Here is a 17,775-nt window from a genome sequence, read left to right on the forward strand (position 1 = left end):
TCCGATACATCACATGATCACACTAACAGAACCACAGGCACATAGACACAGGCAACAGAGCATGCACAATGTCGGCACTAGTACAGTGTATATCCACCTTTCGCAGCAATGCAGGCTGCTATTCTCCCTTGGAGACGATCGTAGAGATGCTGGATGTAGTCCTGTGGAACGGCTTGCCATGCCATTTCCACCTGGCGCCTCAGTTGGACCAGCGTTCGTGCTGGACGTGCAGACCGCGTGAGACGACGCTTCATCCAGTCCCAAACATGCTCAATGGGGGACAGATCCGGAGATCTTGCTGGCCAGGGTAGTTGACTTACACCTAGAGCACGTTGGGTGGCACAGGATACATGCGGACGTGCATTCTCCTGTTGGAACAGCAAGTTCCCTTGCCGGTCTAGGAATGGTAGAACGATGGGTTCGATGACGGTTTGGATGTACCGTGCACTATTCAGTGTCCCCTCGACGATCACCAGAGGTGTACGGCCAGTGTAGGAGATCGCTCCCCACACCATGATGCCGGGTGTTGGCCCTGTGTGCCTCGGTCGTATGCAGTCTGATTGTGGCGCTCACCTGCACGGCGCCAAACACGCATACGGCCATCATTGGCACCAAGGCAGAAGCGACTCTCATCGCTGAAGACGACACGTCTCCATTCGTCCCTCCATTCACGCCTGTCGCGACACCACTGGAGGCGGGCTGCACGATGTTGGGGCGTGAGCGGAAGACGGCCTAACGGTGTGCGGGACCGTAGCCCAGCTTCATGAAGACGGTTGCGAATGGTCCTCGCCGATACCCCAGGAGCAACAGTGTCCCTAATTTGCTGGGAACTGGTGGTGCGGTCCCCTACAGCACTGCGTAGGATCCTACGGTCTTGGCGTGCATCCGTGTGTCGCTGCGGTCCGGTCCCAGATCGACGGGCATGTGCACCTTCCGCCGACCACTGGCGACAACATTGATGTACTGTGGAGACCTCACGCCCCACGTGTTGAGCAATTCGGCGGTACGTCCACCCGGCCTCCCGCATGCCCACTATACGCCCTCGCTCAGTCCGTCAACTGCACGTACGGTTCACGTCCACACTGTCGCGGCATGCTACCAGTGTTAAAGACTGCGATGGAGCTCCGTGTGCCACGGCAAACTGGCTGACACTGACGGCGGCGGTGCACAAATGCTGCGCAGCTAGCGCCATTCGACGGCCAACACCGCGGTTCCTGGTGTGTCCGCTGTGCCGTGCGTGTGATCATTGCTTGTACAGCCCTCTCGCAGTGTCCGGAGCAAGTATGGTGGGTCTGACACACCGGTATCAATGTGTTCTTTTTTTCATTTGCAGGAGTGTATATTTGGCAATGCCATGTACAATGTCATGTACCATTACTGTAACTGGTCCTGTTTGTATTGTTTTATTCACCTGCTCTGTGTGCTTATTAGAAATGTGTGTATTCAATAGGATACTGACAATGTCAGCTAGTTTTATTGCTAAAACTAGTGTATAACCATAAAAGATAGATTCAGGTTAAAGATAGCATGAGAGAAAACGTAGAACCTGCTCTAGAAAAAATGAAGTATGAAAGTTAAAAGCAGCTAACATCAGTTTGTTGAAGCTGCATGGATGGCAGACTCTCAAGAGTATATGAATTTCTTTAACATTTCAACATTGTATAACCCCTTTACTTGACTAATCTATGGCTCTGTTAAAAATACTGCTTTTGGATGCGATATACGCAGCACCTGAAGGGTTCGCTGTAGCATGGAAGAAATTTGCTTGTTTACTTCTTCAAGTTGGAATAGGGTATAAATCCTTAACTAACACTAAGTCATTAATCTGAAATGCAGATATAATTGCTTTTTCATTGAATTTTCATAATTTATTTTCTCCTCGTTTTTGTAAATTTCAATTCACAGCATTCTATAGCTCTGTTGGCTTCAGTTGCTATTGAATGTGGCCACATACACAACTTTACTAGTGGTTTACCAGTGAAGTTTTATTCATTATTTCTACTGGTGATAAACCTGTAATTATTTGGGGTACCTCACTCAAAATAGGTTGGAACTCAGTAATAAACTGAGCCCACGTGGTATGTTTGTTGAAACAATATTTTCTAGACAGACATCCAACGTCTTCCATTACCAGTCACAAGGGTTGGACTGGGAGTGATATTTTGAAATAGCTACATGTTTTATGGTTTCCCATTCTAAAATTTATTTGATGTTATTACTTGTAAATTGAAATCCATTATCTATGAGGAGTCGACAAGGCTTATCTAAATCTTTAAAATAATCTCATAAACATTTTATTACCATAACTGTGTGGCTTGTTTGATAGGATAGAGTTTTATATACACTACTGGCCATCAATGTTGCTACACCAAGAAGAGATGCAGATGATAAACGGGTATTCATTGGACAAATATATTATATTAGAACTGACATGTGATTATACTTTCACGCAATTTGGGTGCATAGATCCTGAGAAATCAGTACCCAGAACAGCCACCTCTGGCTGTAATAACGGCCTTGATATGCCTGGGCATTCAGCAAACAGAGCTCAGATGGCATGTACAGGTACAGCTACCCATGCAGCTTCAACACATACCACAATTCATCAAGAGTAGTGACTGGCATATTGTGACGAGCCAGTTGACCAAACTTTTCAGTTGGTGAGATATCTGGAGAATGTGCTGGCCAGGGAATTTTCTGTATCCAGAAAGGCCCATACAGAACCTGCAACGTGCATTATCCTGCTGAAATGTAGGGTTATGGCGGTCTGACAAACATCTTCCATTCTTCTAAACTTGTGTTGGACAGGGCTCTCTTTTTTTTTACTAACATCATTTTCAGTTGGCTACAAAGAATAGAGCCAACTTAATTGATCTCTTGTTTTCTTAGTAGGCCCAAAGTTACTTAACACTTAGATGCCGACACCCGTAAAAATACGGGCGTGCGCGACGTGCCCGAATTTCTTCCCCTTCTTTCCTTTGTGTGTTCTTACGGCTCCCGCTTGTCTGGGAGGCACTGCACGGACTGTAGTTCGAGTATCGGGCACTAGATAGTGCGAGCATGCTGTGGAAGGGTGTGCTTCCTTTTTTATTTGTCAGATTCTGTAAGCAGCGATTTTGTCCCGCGCAGTCTCAGTAGCGTTGACATGGCAAAATGTGGCTTCACGGACAAAGAAATTGCTCGCGAGTTACATCGTGATTTAGAAGAAATTGACGTTGATTTGTCAGAGGAAGATATTGTAGATGACTCTGGTGATGATGTGGACTATGTTCAAGAAGAAGTTTCTGGCATGAAACTTCCTGGCAGATTAAAACTGTGTGCCCGAACGAGACTCAAACTCGGGACCTTTGCCTTTTGCGGGCAAGTGCTCTACCATCCGAGCTACCGAAGCACGACTCACGGCCGGTACTCACAGCTTTACTTCTCCCAGTATCTCGTCTCCTACCTTCCAAACTTTACAGAATCTCTCCTGCGAACTTTGCAGAACTAGCACTCCTGAAAGAAAGGATACAGTGGAGACATGGCTTAGCCGCAGCCTGGGGATGTTTCCAGAATGAGATTTTCACTCTGCAGCGGAGTGAGTGCTGTGTGTGTCTCGGTCAGGCACACAGTTTTAATCTGCCAGGAAGTTTCATATCAGTGCACACTCCACTGCAGAGCGAAAATCTCATTCTGGAAACATCCCCCAGTTTGTGGCTAAGCCATGTTCCCACTGTATCCTTTCTTTCAGGAGTGCTAGTTTTGCAAGGTTCGCAGGAGAGCTTCTGTAAAGTTTGGAAGGTAGGAGATGAGATACTGGCAGAAGTAAAGCTGTGAGTACCGGGCGTGAGTCATGCTTCGTTATCTCAAATGGTAGAGCACTTGCCCGTGAAAGGCAAAGGTCTCAAGTTCGAGTCTCAGTCAGGCACACAGTTTTAATCTGCTAGGAAGTTTCATATCAGCGCACACTCTGCTGCAGAGTTAAAATCTCATTCTCAAGTTCCTGGCAGTTAAGGTAAAGAATTCTGACAACAAAACATCTATAATTTTTGTTCAGATTTTCACTGAAAAAACTCTCAGTACGTAATTATGATTTTATTTGCAAATACTACTCTTCTGATAGACTCAGAAGAGGAGAGCAGGTGTCCAAGCACTGCAGCAGCAAGTAATTCCATCGATATTGTGCCTGAAGAACGAGTGAGACTAACGGCGAGGGGGAAGCCCGAGACGTGCGCGCCACACCGATTCTGAGGAAGGCTGGACGACTACTGATCGTGCACCAGATATCGATCTATTCTCAGGACAATTTGGAATATGCAATGTTGTCAGTTTAGACCAGAACACTGCACCTCTAGAATTTTTTTCATATTTTCTGACAGACAGTATGATGAAACAATCTGTATGCTCAACAATGCATCAGGAAATTACGAAGCACAAATTCCCTTTCACCCACCTGCTCATTATCAAAGTGGAAAGGAGTTACACTGATGAAAATAAGGAAGTTTCTGGCAAAGTGTGGCGAAAAGAGAGAAGCTACCAGTGTAGTGAATGCGAAGTAGCGTTGTGCAAAATGCCGCGTTTCAAAATTTACCACACACAGAGCAAATTTGCATACTAAAATAGTTACATGAGGTTACTGTATATGAGACATACTGTATCCATCATAATTACAATTTTTGTGTAAAATAAAAAAAATTCCCTTCTAGAAAATACAGTGACCAATATTTCCTTTTTTCAAAAACAATGTTATAATAATAACGCTTGTCAAAAGTATGTATTAATTCAAGAGAAAGGTATTATATATGGTTTTAAACAAGAAAGTCTAGGTTTTTCAATAAGAGTAATTTTATTTCTATGACTGAGACCTTTCATGAGTTGGGTAGTAGTTTAAAATACGTTAAAATCAGCCAGTCTTTATGGTAGACACCCGCGCGCAATGGCTCAGGACCCAAAGTGTTAGGGGCCCAGCAATGGTACATTCTCACTGGTCATTTCTCTTACGGTTTATGAACGGCATCTGCCCAGCTAGTCTAGTAGGAGACCACTTTCAGTGGACATCCAGTTACATGTCATTTTGGCTAAAGCTTTATTCTGAGGACTTACGCACTCAGCAGGGCAGACAGCAGGAAGTAGATTGCTTCAGAGCCATCATGGACAATACTCGCGAGTTGCAGTTAAAAATTCATTAATTACAAGAAGTGGAGGACACAGATCCAGGGGAGTGCCTGTTGCTGACATCACAAGATGACAAAATGTTTTGGCTGTGTAATCCCCAGATTGTTCAAACATTGTTGCTCTTAACTCAAATGCTCTCTTACACCCTACTCATTTCCTTGTTTCTTGTTTTATAGTTGAAGGATGTTTTGATAGATACTTCATTGTAGCCGCTTCCCAGATTAGGGATATTTTTCTTCACCTAATTCAAATTTACTGCCATTTTTGTATACACAATCTTTGCCACTGTTATATTGTTTTATATTAGGTTTCTGTACCTCATTTGGTAAAAACAGAACTTTAATAGGATTGCTTTGTTTGTCTGTCAGTCTGACTGACTGTTAAGGACCCTATTTCACAGGAACTAGTAGTCATATCAAGTTGAAATTTATCAAACAATGAAAACTGCAGGTTGGAATATCAGCATTGTAAGGAAAAGATAGATTATTACTCATGAAAAATGCCCCATTGAGTTGCAAATGGGCACAACGAAGAGACACTTACATATTAGCTTTTGTCCAAAGCCTTAATAAGAAAAGGACAGAATACAACTGTCGTGTAGAGCGGAAGCAACAATCTGGAGGAAGTGGGGAAGGGGAAGAGATAGCAGATGGTGGGGGGCGGGGGGAGAAGAGCACTGTCGTGTGGAGCATGGAGAGACTGGAATGCCAACAGGCACAGCATCAGGAGCCTCTGGAATGGGGCGCTGGAAGGAAAAAGGGGGGGGGGGGTTATGGAGAGCAAAAAAGGGGAGGAGAGGTTAGGGAAAGATGGTCGTGTGCGTTGGCAGGGGGGGAGATGAGAAGAGGGAGCAGGTGATAGGACAGAGGTATGGAAACTGTTGGATGAGGGTTGGGTACAGTAAGTTACCATAGGTTGAGCCCAGGATAATTTCGGTAGTGGGCAATGCATTGTAAGAATAACTCCCATCAGTGCATTTCAGAAAAGCTGGTGGTGTGGGGAGGATCCAGATGGGTCAGGTAGTGAAGTAGTCATTGAAATCGAGCATTTTATTTTCAGCTGCATGTTGTGCCACAGGGTGATCTACTTTGCTCTTGGCCACAGTTTGACGGTGGTTGTTCATTCTGGTAGACGTCTAACTGGTAGTCATACCTTATAAAAAGCTGTGCAATGATGGTGGCAGAGGTGGTACATGACTTAGCTGCTTTCACATATGGCTCAGCCTCTGATGGGCTGATAGGAGGTGCAGGATGGGTGGATTGGGAATGCCATGCACCTGAGTGTTTCACAGGGATATGATCCCTGTGGCAAGGAGTTGGGATAGAGATCGACTAGGATTCTGTGGAAGTTAGGTGGGTAATGGAACACCACTTTAGGAGTGGTGGGAAGGATCTTAGATGGGATATCCCTCATTTCAGAGCATGACAATGATAATAAGCTCTTTTCTTCTCTCCCCTCACTCTTACCATGCTATCCCTTCCCCTCCCCCTTCCCCTTCCCCTTCCCCTTCCCTGCCTCCTCCAGGTTGCTGCTTCCATTTGACATGACAGTTGCATTCTGGTCTGAGCTGCTGGAGATGGCAATCATGTGTGCAAGAGGTGTGCTTGCTTGTGTGAAGCAGATGGACTAACCACTATGCTGTCTTGGTACAATGGCTTTGCACAACTGCACAGACCACCCTAGCACAACTTCCTCCTCAATCCAAATTCCCATTCACACCTAAGCCCACTTGATATACCCCCTAAACTAGAACAGCATTGCAGAGGCTTTCCAACTGTGCTGTGAAACCTTGCTTCTTGCCAAATTTCATTATTCCAGGTGACAAGCAAGTAACATACAAGCAAGCATCAAAATATGTGACATAAATGGCCATAGATTTGACTGCATTGACATAAACTCAAATCATGGAAAAGTTAGATTGATACTGTAAAGGTGACACATTGAGTAGCAGAGAGGCGCAATGAAAATACCCTTACACATTAGCTCTCAGCCAAAGGCCTTGCCAGATAAGGACACGCACGCGCACGCACACGCACACGCACACGCACACGCACACGCACACGCACACGCACACGCACACGCACACGCACACGCACACGCACACGCACACGCACACACACACACACACACACGTGTGTGTGGGGTTGTTTTTAACGAAGGCCTTGTTGGCTAAAAGCTTTGTGACAGTCTTTTGTTGTGCCTGTGTGCGACTCAACCTCTCCACTGTATGATGAGTAGCGACTATCTTTCATAATAATGTTACATTCCATCCTGCATTTTCCATTGTTTGATTATTATAAATATTATTATTAAAGCTTCCTTCTACTTGCTCTTAAGATTTGCGCACTGTCACTCTCACCAAAATGCAATGAAATGTTTGTGGTTTTCAGGTGTAAAGATGCCAATTCTGTGTACAATCTGTCACCTTTCAGATTTGTATGTCAACTTTTACCTTATAAAATATCTTTGATTTCCATTCTTGAAATTATTCATTGTAGTGGACCTTATCCATGCCATTGGACTTCAGCATGTGGCGATGTGCAGGTGCTAGAAGAGAGCTCTGATTGTTCAAGCTATTAAATGATGAACTCATTTTTTTTGTAAACACTATTTACAGCAGAATTTTAATTCTTTACAACCTTGCTTACGATTTGCAGTAAACAGGTCTTTTGCAGTGTGTAGCTTTCAATAGGTCACAACATATTGTATATATACATTACATTTCAAAGTGAGAGACAGATCTCCTGTACGTCTTCATCTGTTCAGGTGTTTACGTTATTGACCGCACCCTTTGCTCCATGATCTCCAAGGCCCTGCCAAGCCGCAAAGTCCAAAGAAAAAGTGCTCTGCCACAGCAGATGGAGAGGTTTTTTCACCATCGTGTCATGTCATTGTTCAGAGTCAACATCTTGTACACCCCAACTGTGAATATAGCAAAGCAGATCATGCACAGTGGGATGTTCCACACTTAACAACTGCATTAAACGTTTCCAATTCACACAAATGTCTTTCATCTGCCTGATTGGTCAGAAGTGCACGTTATTCCGTAGGATAGAAATGTTACACCACTGTGTGTGTGTGTGTGTGTGTGTGTGTGTGTGTGTGTGTGTGTGTGTTGGTGGGAGGGTGCATTGCACCTGTAGGACTCTGTCTGGTTTCCAGTTCACATTCTTCTTCTTCTTCTTCTTCTTCTTCTTGATGAAGGAAGTGGTGTATAAGATGTAGAAATTAGAGATTCAGACCATCTTTTGTTTTCCTAATCATAGCAGGACTGAAAACCCTGCTATTGCCTTTTATATTTTAGTGACATGTAAGTAAGGGCTTTTCACCTGATTTTATATCTTGTGACAGTTGTTACTAAGAAATTTTTGTAGGTGTATAATTCTCATTTATCATGTATTTTAAATACTTTTGTTGATTTATTTAAAAGCAAATACAAAATAAAACTAATAATTAATTATCTTATTTTTTAAAAAAAGATACAGATTGTTTCTGACATCCATGGTGGAGGCAAATCTGGCACAAGCCCGAAGGGGAGCAATTCCAGGAACATATCCACTTGTCACAAGCTTTTTAAGAGTGCATATGAATATTAATATATATGCTGAAGAAATTGAAATTGTTGATGGATTCCCTGTTTGGGCGGTTGTCTACAATTGCATTCGCTGTGGTGATCTTGCTGCAGCTTTGCACTGTGTCAAGAAAAGGTAAGTACTATAATGTCTTTTGTGAAGTAAATGCTTTAATTTAAAGAAACCTCTTTTGTTCTGTAAATGTGTACAACAAAAATTAAAAGGACTGAAATTGCAGTAATTGGGAACACTGTAGGCCATATAGGAGAGATAGGAATGTTGGTTAAATGATGATACACAAGGGACTTGTAACTAAAAATTGAATCAGGCAGCAAGGCAATGGAAAAATGGCTGACTCACATGTGGTGTCACAGTACTAAAAAATATTTATAAAATGTTGAATAACTACAAACAGGAAAAAACTATCATATTCTACAGCAGATTACTGGTAAGAAAGTCAAAGAGGGAAGAGTGTTGAACTAGAAGTAGTTGATAAACATTTCAGTACCTATAAAGACACTGTTTGCCCGGATAAGTGGTGAGTTTGTATGTGTTAACGAAAAATCATTTTGGAGTTAGAAATGGCAAAGATAGTTGCAGCTGTTTTAATAAACAATAAAGAATTAGGCAACAGAACAAATATTTTAGTAACATTTTTGTGAAACAACAATCTTGTAAGCTATATAAAAACAATAAAAAACTGTATAGATTGCAACATTTGTTTTATTAAAAGACCAGTTTCAGCCTAGGCTTAAGCCATCTTGAGACAGTAACGTGTAGAACAGTCCGTTGACCACAGTCGCTGATGCTGCTATAACCAGTGCAAAAACAATCTAGGTTGTGATGGTTATTTTATTAAAATGAGCAGTTTACGCCTAGGCACAGGCCATCTCCGCTCGGCACAATCAGCTGAAGCTGATGACGCGTAGAACAGTCAGTTGACCTGAGTCACTGAAACTGCATTCAGCAACTGAGGTCAGTTGACTGTTCTGCGCATTGTCAACTTCAGATGATAGTGCTGTCTGAGGGTGGGCTAAGCCTAGGCTGAAACCAGTCATTTTAATAAAATATTCATAATGATCTAGACTTTTTTTTCACTGGTTTTATAGAACAAATGTTTTGGTAAAAATATCAATGCAAAATCGCAAAGAATATGTTTCCTACACAAAGATTAATTATGAAAATTTGTTAAGAATCTTTTCTTGTAATTATTGAATGTGTATGTTACTTTGGAATATATTGTTGTTGAATAAACAATATCAAATACTGACTCTTGTCAGTTAGCCACATAAATGTTAAAGCATGGACAGTCACAACATATGTTTTTGCTTGATATGTATCTCTATGTGTTGAAAAGCAGTTCTTGAGTCAAGGCTTCAGATGATGGAAATAGACAGCATTCTATGAGGATCGTTTGAAAAGTTCTCGGAATCACCACAAGAGGTCAGCACTAGCGCAACGAGTTGTTCGCATAATATCCATTGGACTGTTGCCTGTAAACACATGCCACGGCAGTGCTCTTGGAAGAGAACTATGGCGGTGATGAGGCTCTGTTGTTCCTGTGTAGTGATTTGTGAAGCAGTGTTGCCAAGTAGACAAATTAATTTAAATTTAGTCGGGAGAGCTTAGACGATGACCTTCGCAGTGGTCGGCCAAGATGTGTCACTCACTACTCCAGAAATAATTGCAAAAGTGCACAAAATGATCATGGAGGATCACCAATTGAAAGTGCATGTAATTGCTCACCCATGCCAGATGTCCTCTGAAAGGGTATATCACATTTTAACTGAAGAATTAGAAATGAAAAAATTATCTGCAAAATGGGTGCCACAACTCTTGATGCTGGATCAAAAACGCATGAGAGCGGACATGTCGGAACAATGTTTGACCCAGGAGAAACGAACAAGATTTTTTGTGCCGGTTTGTGGCCCAGGTGAAACTTTGGTGCACTACTATATCCCAGAGATAAAACAACAGTCAAAGCTGTGGAAACATGCTGATTCTCCGCCACCAAAGAAAGCAAAGATAATTCCTTCTGTGAGAAAGGTCATGGTACCAGTGTTCTGGCATGTGAATGGGAATGTGTTTGTAAATTATCTCCCCACTAGGTAAACGATTACTAGAGAATACTATGGTAACCTCCTGGACAAATTGCAACAAAAGATATGCAAAGAAGGCCAGCTGTACCAAGGAAGAAAGTCATCGTCCATTAAGACAATGGGTGCCAGCACACATGTGCCGTCACCAATGAAAAATTACATAAACTAAGGAATGAGTTGTTGGCACACCTGCCTTATTCACCTGATATGGCTCCATCAGACTTGCGATGCTTCCCAAAACTGAAAATTATTCTTGGTGGATGAAGATTCACTTCAAACGAAGAATTGATATTTGGAGTTGACAACTATTTTCCAGGCCTGGAGGTAAGTCATTTTCAAGATAGGATCAAGGCACTGAAGCATCGTTGGACCAAGTGCATTAATCTAAAAGGAGACTACATTGAAAAATAAAAAAAGTTTCAGTGATGTAAGTACTTTTCTTGTATTCCGTTCTGAGAACTTTTCAAACCACCCTCGTACAAGCCAATCTTTTCACGAAGAAAGAAATAGTGTGTCAGGTGAAAGTGAAAATTTGTATATGAAAGTTACTGACAACTACCATCCACTACACCAATTGTTGATCTCCTCTTCAGGTCTTACCAATTTCATTGCAGTCTTCTGGCATTGCAACCTCTCATTATACAGGACGACTATCTGTGAACAGCATTACAGAGATTCTGATGCTCTGGTAATGTGTTTTATCATTCTTTTGTAGTTACTGTAATTAAAATTACAGTTGAATTTTCATTGAAAAAAACGGAGAATTAACCATTCCTGTGATAACAAGCTGTGCCAAGTAACTGAAATCTAAAATCAGAAAAAAAATGATTTGCACAGTAACTTAAAAAAAAAAAAAAAAAAAAAAAAAAAAAATCAACCTGTGAAGAAGAGAAAAGTCACGTCAACATGCCTTTGGGCCGGGCACTACCCTTAGTCACGTGGGTTTCTGCTCTCACAGGAAGAGCTACCAGTGTGGCTTGTGGCTTTTGATTGTTCATTTCGGTTCTCATCATGTCCAGTTGGTCAGCCATTGATAAGGGGGCCTCGATGACGTCTCTACTTAATCACTCGCTACCTTTCTTCCAACTAATTATTTTCTCTTCTTCAATGAGGATCTTACATACCTGATGTTAGTACGACATTGTGTTCATATCTACATGCTTCCTGACACCTGGTAAATAAATTTTTTATGGGTTTGCTTGTATTTGATTTTAATATAATTGTAATTATTATTGTGTTGTGGTCATCGGTCCGGAGACTGGTTTGGTGCTGCTATCTTATCATTTGCAGGCCTGTTAGTCTCCAAATAACTGCGGCAACCCACATCCATTTGAACCTGCTTACTATCCTCATCTCTTGGTCTCCCTCTGCAATTTGTAACCCCCCCCTCCGCTCCAGTACTACATTGGTTCCCCTCGATGTCTGAGACTGTGTCCTATCAACTAATTCCTTCTTTTAGTCAAGTTATGCCACAAAGTTCTTTCCTCCTAAATTCTATTCAGTATCTCCTCATTAGTTACATGATATATCCATCTAGTCCTCAGCATTCTTCCATAGCACCACATTTCAGAAGCTACTGTTCTTTTCTGTACTGCTTTTCGTCCATGTTTCTCTTCCATACAAGGATATATTCCAGACAAAACCCTTTAGAACAGACTTCCTAACACTTAAATTTAATGTTCATGATTAACAAATTTCTCTTCTTCAGAAACACTTTGTTTTCCTTTGCCAATCTAAAGTTATCTTCTCTACTTCAGCCATTACTGCACAAATATCAAAACATGCCTACTGTCTTAAGCGTGCCATTTTCCATTCTAATTCCCTCAGCTTTACCTGATTTAAATCACCTGCTTTCCATTACCCTGGTTTTCTTTTGTGAATTTTCATCTTATATCCTCCTCTGAAGACACTGCCCATTCCGTTCAACTACTAAGTCCTTTGGCATCTCTGATAGGATTACGGTGTCATCAGTATACCTCAGCGCTTTTGTTCCTTCTCCCTGAGCTTTAATTCCTCTCCAAATTTTTACTTGGCTTCCTTCACAGTTTGCTCATTTCTCAGTGAATAACATCAGGGATGAATACAACCCTGTCTTAATCCCTTCTCAACCATTGTTCCCCCCTGTTTTTCTATTCAACTCATATAGCTGCTGTCTGGTTTCTGTACAAATTGTTTATAGCCTTTTGCTCCCTGTGTTTTACCCTTGCTGTCTTCAGAATTTCAAGTGTTTATTCCAGTCAGCATTGTCAAAAACATTCTCTGAGTCTACAAATGCTGTAAATGTAAGTTTGCCTTTCCTTAACCCATCTTCCAAGATAAGTCGTACGGTTAGTATTGCCTTGGATGTTGCAACATTCTTATGGAGTCTAAACTGACCTTCCACGAGGTTGGCTTTCACCAATTTTTCCATTCTTCTGTAAAGAATTTGTCAGTATTTTGCAACCATGACTGACAGTTCGATAACATTCACACAAGTCACCACTTGCCTTCTTTGAAATTGGAATTATTACATTCTTCTTGAACTCTTGAGAGCTACGCATTTGCTTTCTACTGCATTCTATTCCATTGTTTCAGTTAATTGTTGCATAATGCTCCCTTTGAAACTCTGAACAACCTCCAGTTTCTTCAAGTTATTCATAAAATTTTTCAGCTGCAATCTAAAATTCGTAACCATTAACTAACTTAGGGTCAGTCCACATCTGCCTCTGAAAATGTACTACAATTCAAAATCTGGTTCTAAAATCTCAATCGTACCATTACATAATGAGCCTGAAACCCTCCAGAGTCTCTAGGCCCCTCCCCACGTGTACATCCTCCCTTGGTGATTCTTAAACCAAGTGTTAGCGATGATTAAATTGTGCACTGTGCAAAAGTCCTGCCAGGTGGCTTCCTCTTTCATCCCTTTCCTCCAGCCCACTTTCTCCTACTATTTTTTCCTTTACTTCCTGTTCTTCCCACTATCAAATTAGTCTCCCATCACAATTAAATTTTCCTCTTCCTGAATCCCTTCTTCTGCAAAGTTTTTCACCGTATAAAGTTCTACTACTGTAGTTGGTGTTCACTTTGTGTCTGCCTTGGTTATGGTAATACATTCACTATGCTGCTCAGAGTAGCTTGCCTGCATTCTTGTTTCCTTATTTTGTATTACATGTTTTTCAGATATTACCTCTGCTTGATTTTGTGTTTAGAAACCTGTACTCACCCCACCAAAAGTCCTTTTCATCCTACTACTAATCTCCACTATATCTTAACTTCAGACTGTCCATTCCCTTTTTCAGTTTTCTAATGTACCTATGAGATTAAGGGTTCTAGCATTACATACTCCACTCTACAGAATGCCAGATTGGTTTTCCTGATATCCTCTTGAATAGTTTACTGTTAATAAAATATTAATTATTTTTGAATGATTTGAAAACTTTATTCCTTCAAGCACAAGCAATGAAAACAGATTACAATGAGATAAAACTTGCTTGATTTTTTTCTATATTTATGACATACTTTTTGGGACTTTCCATCTTCTGTTATTTAGTGAATTCAGACTAACACCTAATTGTCATAGCATCACATATTTATTCATTGATGACCACACTTTACTTTTCAGTCTTCCTTAAGCGTGTTTTACATGTGTTTAACTCACATTACTTTTAAAAGTAAAGATGGGCTGTGACATGCACATCATGTTATATGAAATAATTGTACATTCGGCATTCAACCTGAACTTCCTGTTATTTGGTGAATGGACATTCTTAACCCATATCAACAGAAATGCATGAAATGTTTTCAGTAAGCAAAATATACTGCCTGACAAAAATAGCAAAGTGCCCAGAAGACATGGTTGGATTCAAATATAAATTTAAATACATACATACACACCAATGGCATATCAGATATTTAAATGATTAGAGTTGTAGTCCCATGACAGAATGGCTGCAAGGGTGCAGTAGTGTAGTTTGTGTTTAGTGTTGTTGCCAGGCATGGTGTGATATAAAAGGGGCGTGATCAGTTTAGGGTGTTGAGTGGTCACTATGAAAGACATGGAGATCTCTCTCATGTGAGGTAGTGTTACAAGCATCTGACAGAGTTTGAAAGGGCCACTTTGTCTCTGTTTGGCTAGCTGGTCAAATCGTGCAATGGCCCAATGTTGAATTGCATCAGAGCATGAGTGCAGGTATCTTTTTCATAAAAAATCTGGTTGACCACACCTGACAGTCACAAGGGAGGATCACAATATAGTACGCTAATCACGTATCCCATTTGTATGTGTGTTTGCCAAGTAAAAACAAATAATGGAATCGCTGCCCAAATGTGTCATCCTGCACCAGCAGCCAGACTAAAGAATGTACCACCCCATGTGTAGGCTGCTATTAATTCTACAACACAAAGTAGCTGCATTGGAGTGGTGCTGTGACTGAGAGTCGTGGATTGATGATGAATGATGTCACAATGTGATGAATCGTGGTTCTACACTACCCCAGGTGACCATTATTGGTGAAAATGATGACAACCTCATACTTTATATGTTTTGAAGAGCGTCAGTGGTGTTACTCCTGGGTTAACAGTGTAGGGATTCATCAGGTATGTCTTCAGGGCACAGCTGGTAGTGATTAAGGGAACTGTGATGGTACAACAGTATATCATGGATGTCTTGTGTCCTCATATGTTACCTCTCATGTGACAATATCATGGTGCCATTTTTCTACAGGACAATGGTTAGCGTCACATTGTATGTGTGTCTTTGAACTATCTTTGTTATATTAAGGTACTCCCTTGGGCAGCGAGATCCCCGGATCTGTTCCCAGTAGACCTTCTATGGGACCATCTCAGATGACAACTTCATCGCAGTGCTAGTATCAAGGACTTAAAGGACCAGTTACAAAATCTGTGAGCTAGCTTGCCTCAGGAGAGGGTACAACAGCTGTATGACACCCTTCCCAGCTACATCAGTCAGTGCATACAGTCAGGCCAGTGGGAGGTGTAACTCCATTCAGTCAATTTAAGCGTCAGTTTGACTCAGTTTTGTAATCACTGCTATAATACCACACACCCTCTGAACCTATGAAGTTTCATTTTAGTTCCTCTTTCACTTCTGGATGATGCCTTACTTTTTGTCAGGCAGTGTATTTACATGGCTTGTGTGACACTCAATTAATACAGTCAGGTAGTAATTAAAACATGTAATTTTGTTTGAATACATTTGATTGGTTATTTTAATGAAACAGCTGAGAAAAAATGTCTTTCAGCCCGGCACTTGAGGAATTCTGCTCTATTCTGGAAGAAGTGATTAGAACACCAGAAGGAAGACGCAGTAGCAGAGTTGACTCCTACTTCAGATTCAATTATCAGCGACAAATTAAAAAGAGTCCAGACTTTTATAAAAAGTAAGTTCCTAGAATTAAGGGTAGTGAAACTGTAATATACAGGATCTTCATTGTTATTTGCAGAAAAATTTATATAATTTATTAGTTTCTTATGATTTGAAATAACTATTTATAGTCACCAATACATTAACATTTGAAAATATGATGTGGACAGGTAAAAAAATCTACTTACCAAATGGCTGTAGGAGGAAAACACACTAAACATTTGGAAATGAGCCGTTTGCTCCTTAGTATGGCAGAGTGGTTGTAGGGAAAGGAAGAAGGATGAAGGAAAAGGTATAGGAAGTGGAAAGTGTTACAGAAGAGTCACTCAGAACCCCAGATCAGGGGAGACTTACTGAACAGGATGAGTAGGAAACGCTTTAGTTACCCATTCATTGTTGGCTTGTGTCAGAGGATTGTCACAGTTGCACTGTTTTGGGGCTATTCCTGCTGCATTCAACTGTGAACAATGGAAAGAATTATTGCTTATTGCTCCCCATGTTATACCTTCACAATACCTGGGGTGGGACATTATTTCTGTTCTCTTAAAATTTTATGTGATAAATTAAGAGTAATTAGCTTCTTTGAATTATCTCAGATACAGAATTTTTAACTTAGTGCATCACTCTCATCATAAGTTGAATCATTCTGTGACCATCCGCAGTCTTATGTATATCTGCTCCCTGTTTTCTGATAATCCAGTGTTGTTTGGTTACAAGACTCTCCAGCCATATTTAAGCTTTTGTATAACAAAAATTCGGTTTAGAAAATTATTAAAATTACAGAGAGATAAGAAGACTGCCAGTACTTACATTCATTAGATACAACTCAAAATACAAGGGTAATCCCAAGAGTAAGGTCTCCTATTTTTTTATAAGTACATGGACCTGTTTATTTATACAATGGTTTACATCAGTTTACAGCTTGAACATTTAGCTATTTTTTGACATAATCATCATTTTTGTCGATGCATTTTTGTAGACGATGTGGTAGTTTTTGTATGCCCATGTCACACCAGCTCGCCGCCATGCTGTTCAGAAAGTTCTGAACCTCTTTTCGGATGTAAAGTGGTATGCCCAGGTTTTGTCATCCGTGACAATTGAGTTGCCCTGTTCGGCTGCAAGGCAGTGAAGAAATGCGCTGGAAGCATCAACTTGTTGCCGCATGTGGTCCTCAGTAAGCATGCGTGGCACCCATCTTGCACGCACCTTCTGGTAGTTCAATGTTTCCGTTAAAATTCTGTGAGCAGTGCTTCGGGAAACCTCAGGAACCAACATGCAGAGATCATCCAGGGAGATCCTCCAATCTCCACGCATGCTTTGCTCAACCTTCAACACTGTCTCCTCAGAAATTGATGGTCTCCCACTCCTTTGTTCGTTGTGAATTTCGGTCCGACCAGCTGGAAACACTCTACACCACTTACAAACATTTTTGACATTTATACACAACTCACCATACATTTCCGTCAATTGGTGATGGATTTCAATCGGTGCGGTGCCCTTTGCGTTCAAAAACTGAATAACTGTGCGCAATTTGCACTTGGTGGTAACATCCAACGGGAGCCCCATTCTCAATGGGTACCAAGCCAAG

General features: G+C 41.2%; 1 protein-coding gene across 3 annotated transcripts in view; it reads left to right on the forward strand.

Moving 5' to 3' along the window:
* Window positions 1-17,775, forward strand: part of LOC126337015 (nuclear pore complex protein Nup93-like) — a 187,892-nt gene that overhangs the window by 73,292 nt on the left and 96,825 nt on the right. For all 3 annotated transcript variants that reach the window (XM_050001272.1, XM_050001270.1, XM_050001271.1), the window contains 2 exons: window positions 8,634-8,861; window positions 16,066-16,203. In XM_050001272.1, the coding sequence (XP_049857229.1) occupies window positions 8,634-8,861; window positions 16,066-16,203 (366 nt within the window). The remainder of the gene's footprint in view (window positions 1-8,633; window positions 8,862-16,065; window positions 16,204-17,775) is intronic.

The sequence above is a fragment of the Schistocerca gregaria genome, chromosome 2, assembly GCF_023897955.1.
Source record: "Schistocerca gregaria isolate iqSchGreg1 chromosome 2, iqSchGreg1.2, whole genome shotgun sequence".
In the NCBI taxonomy this organism is placed as follows: Eukaryota; Metazoa; Arthropoda; class Insecta; order Orthoptera; family Acrididae; genus Schistocerca; species Schistocerca gregaria.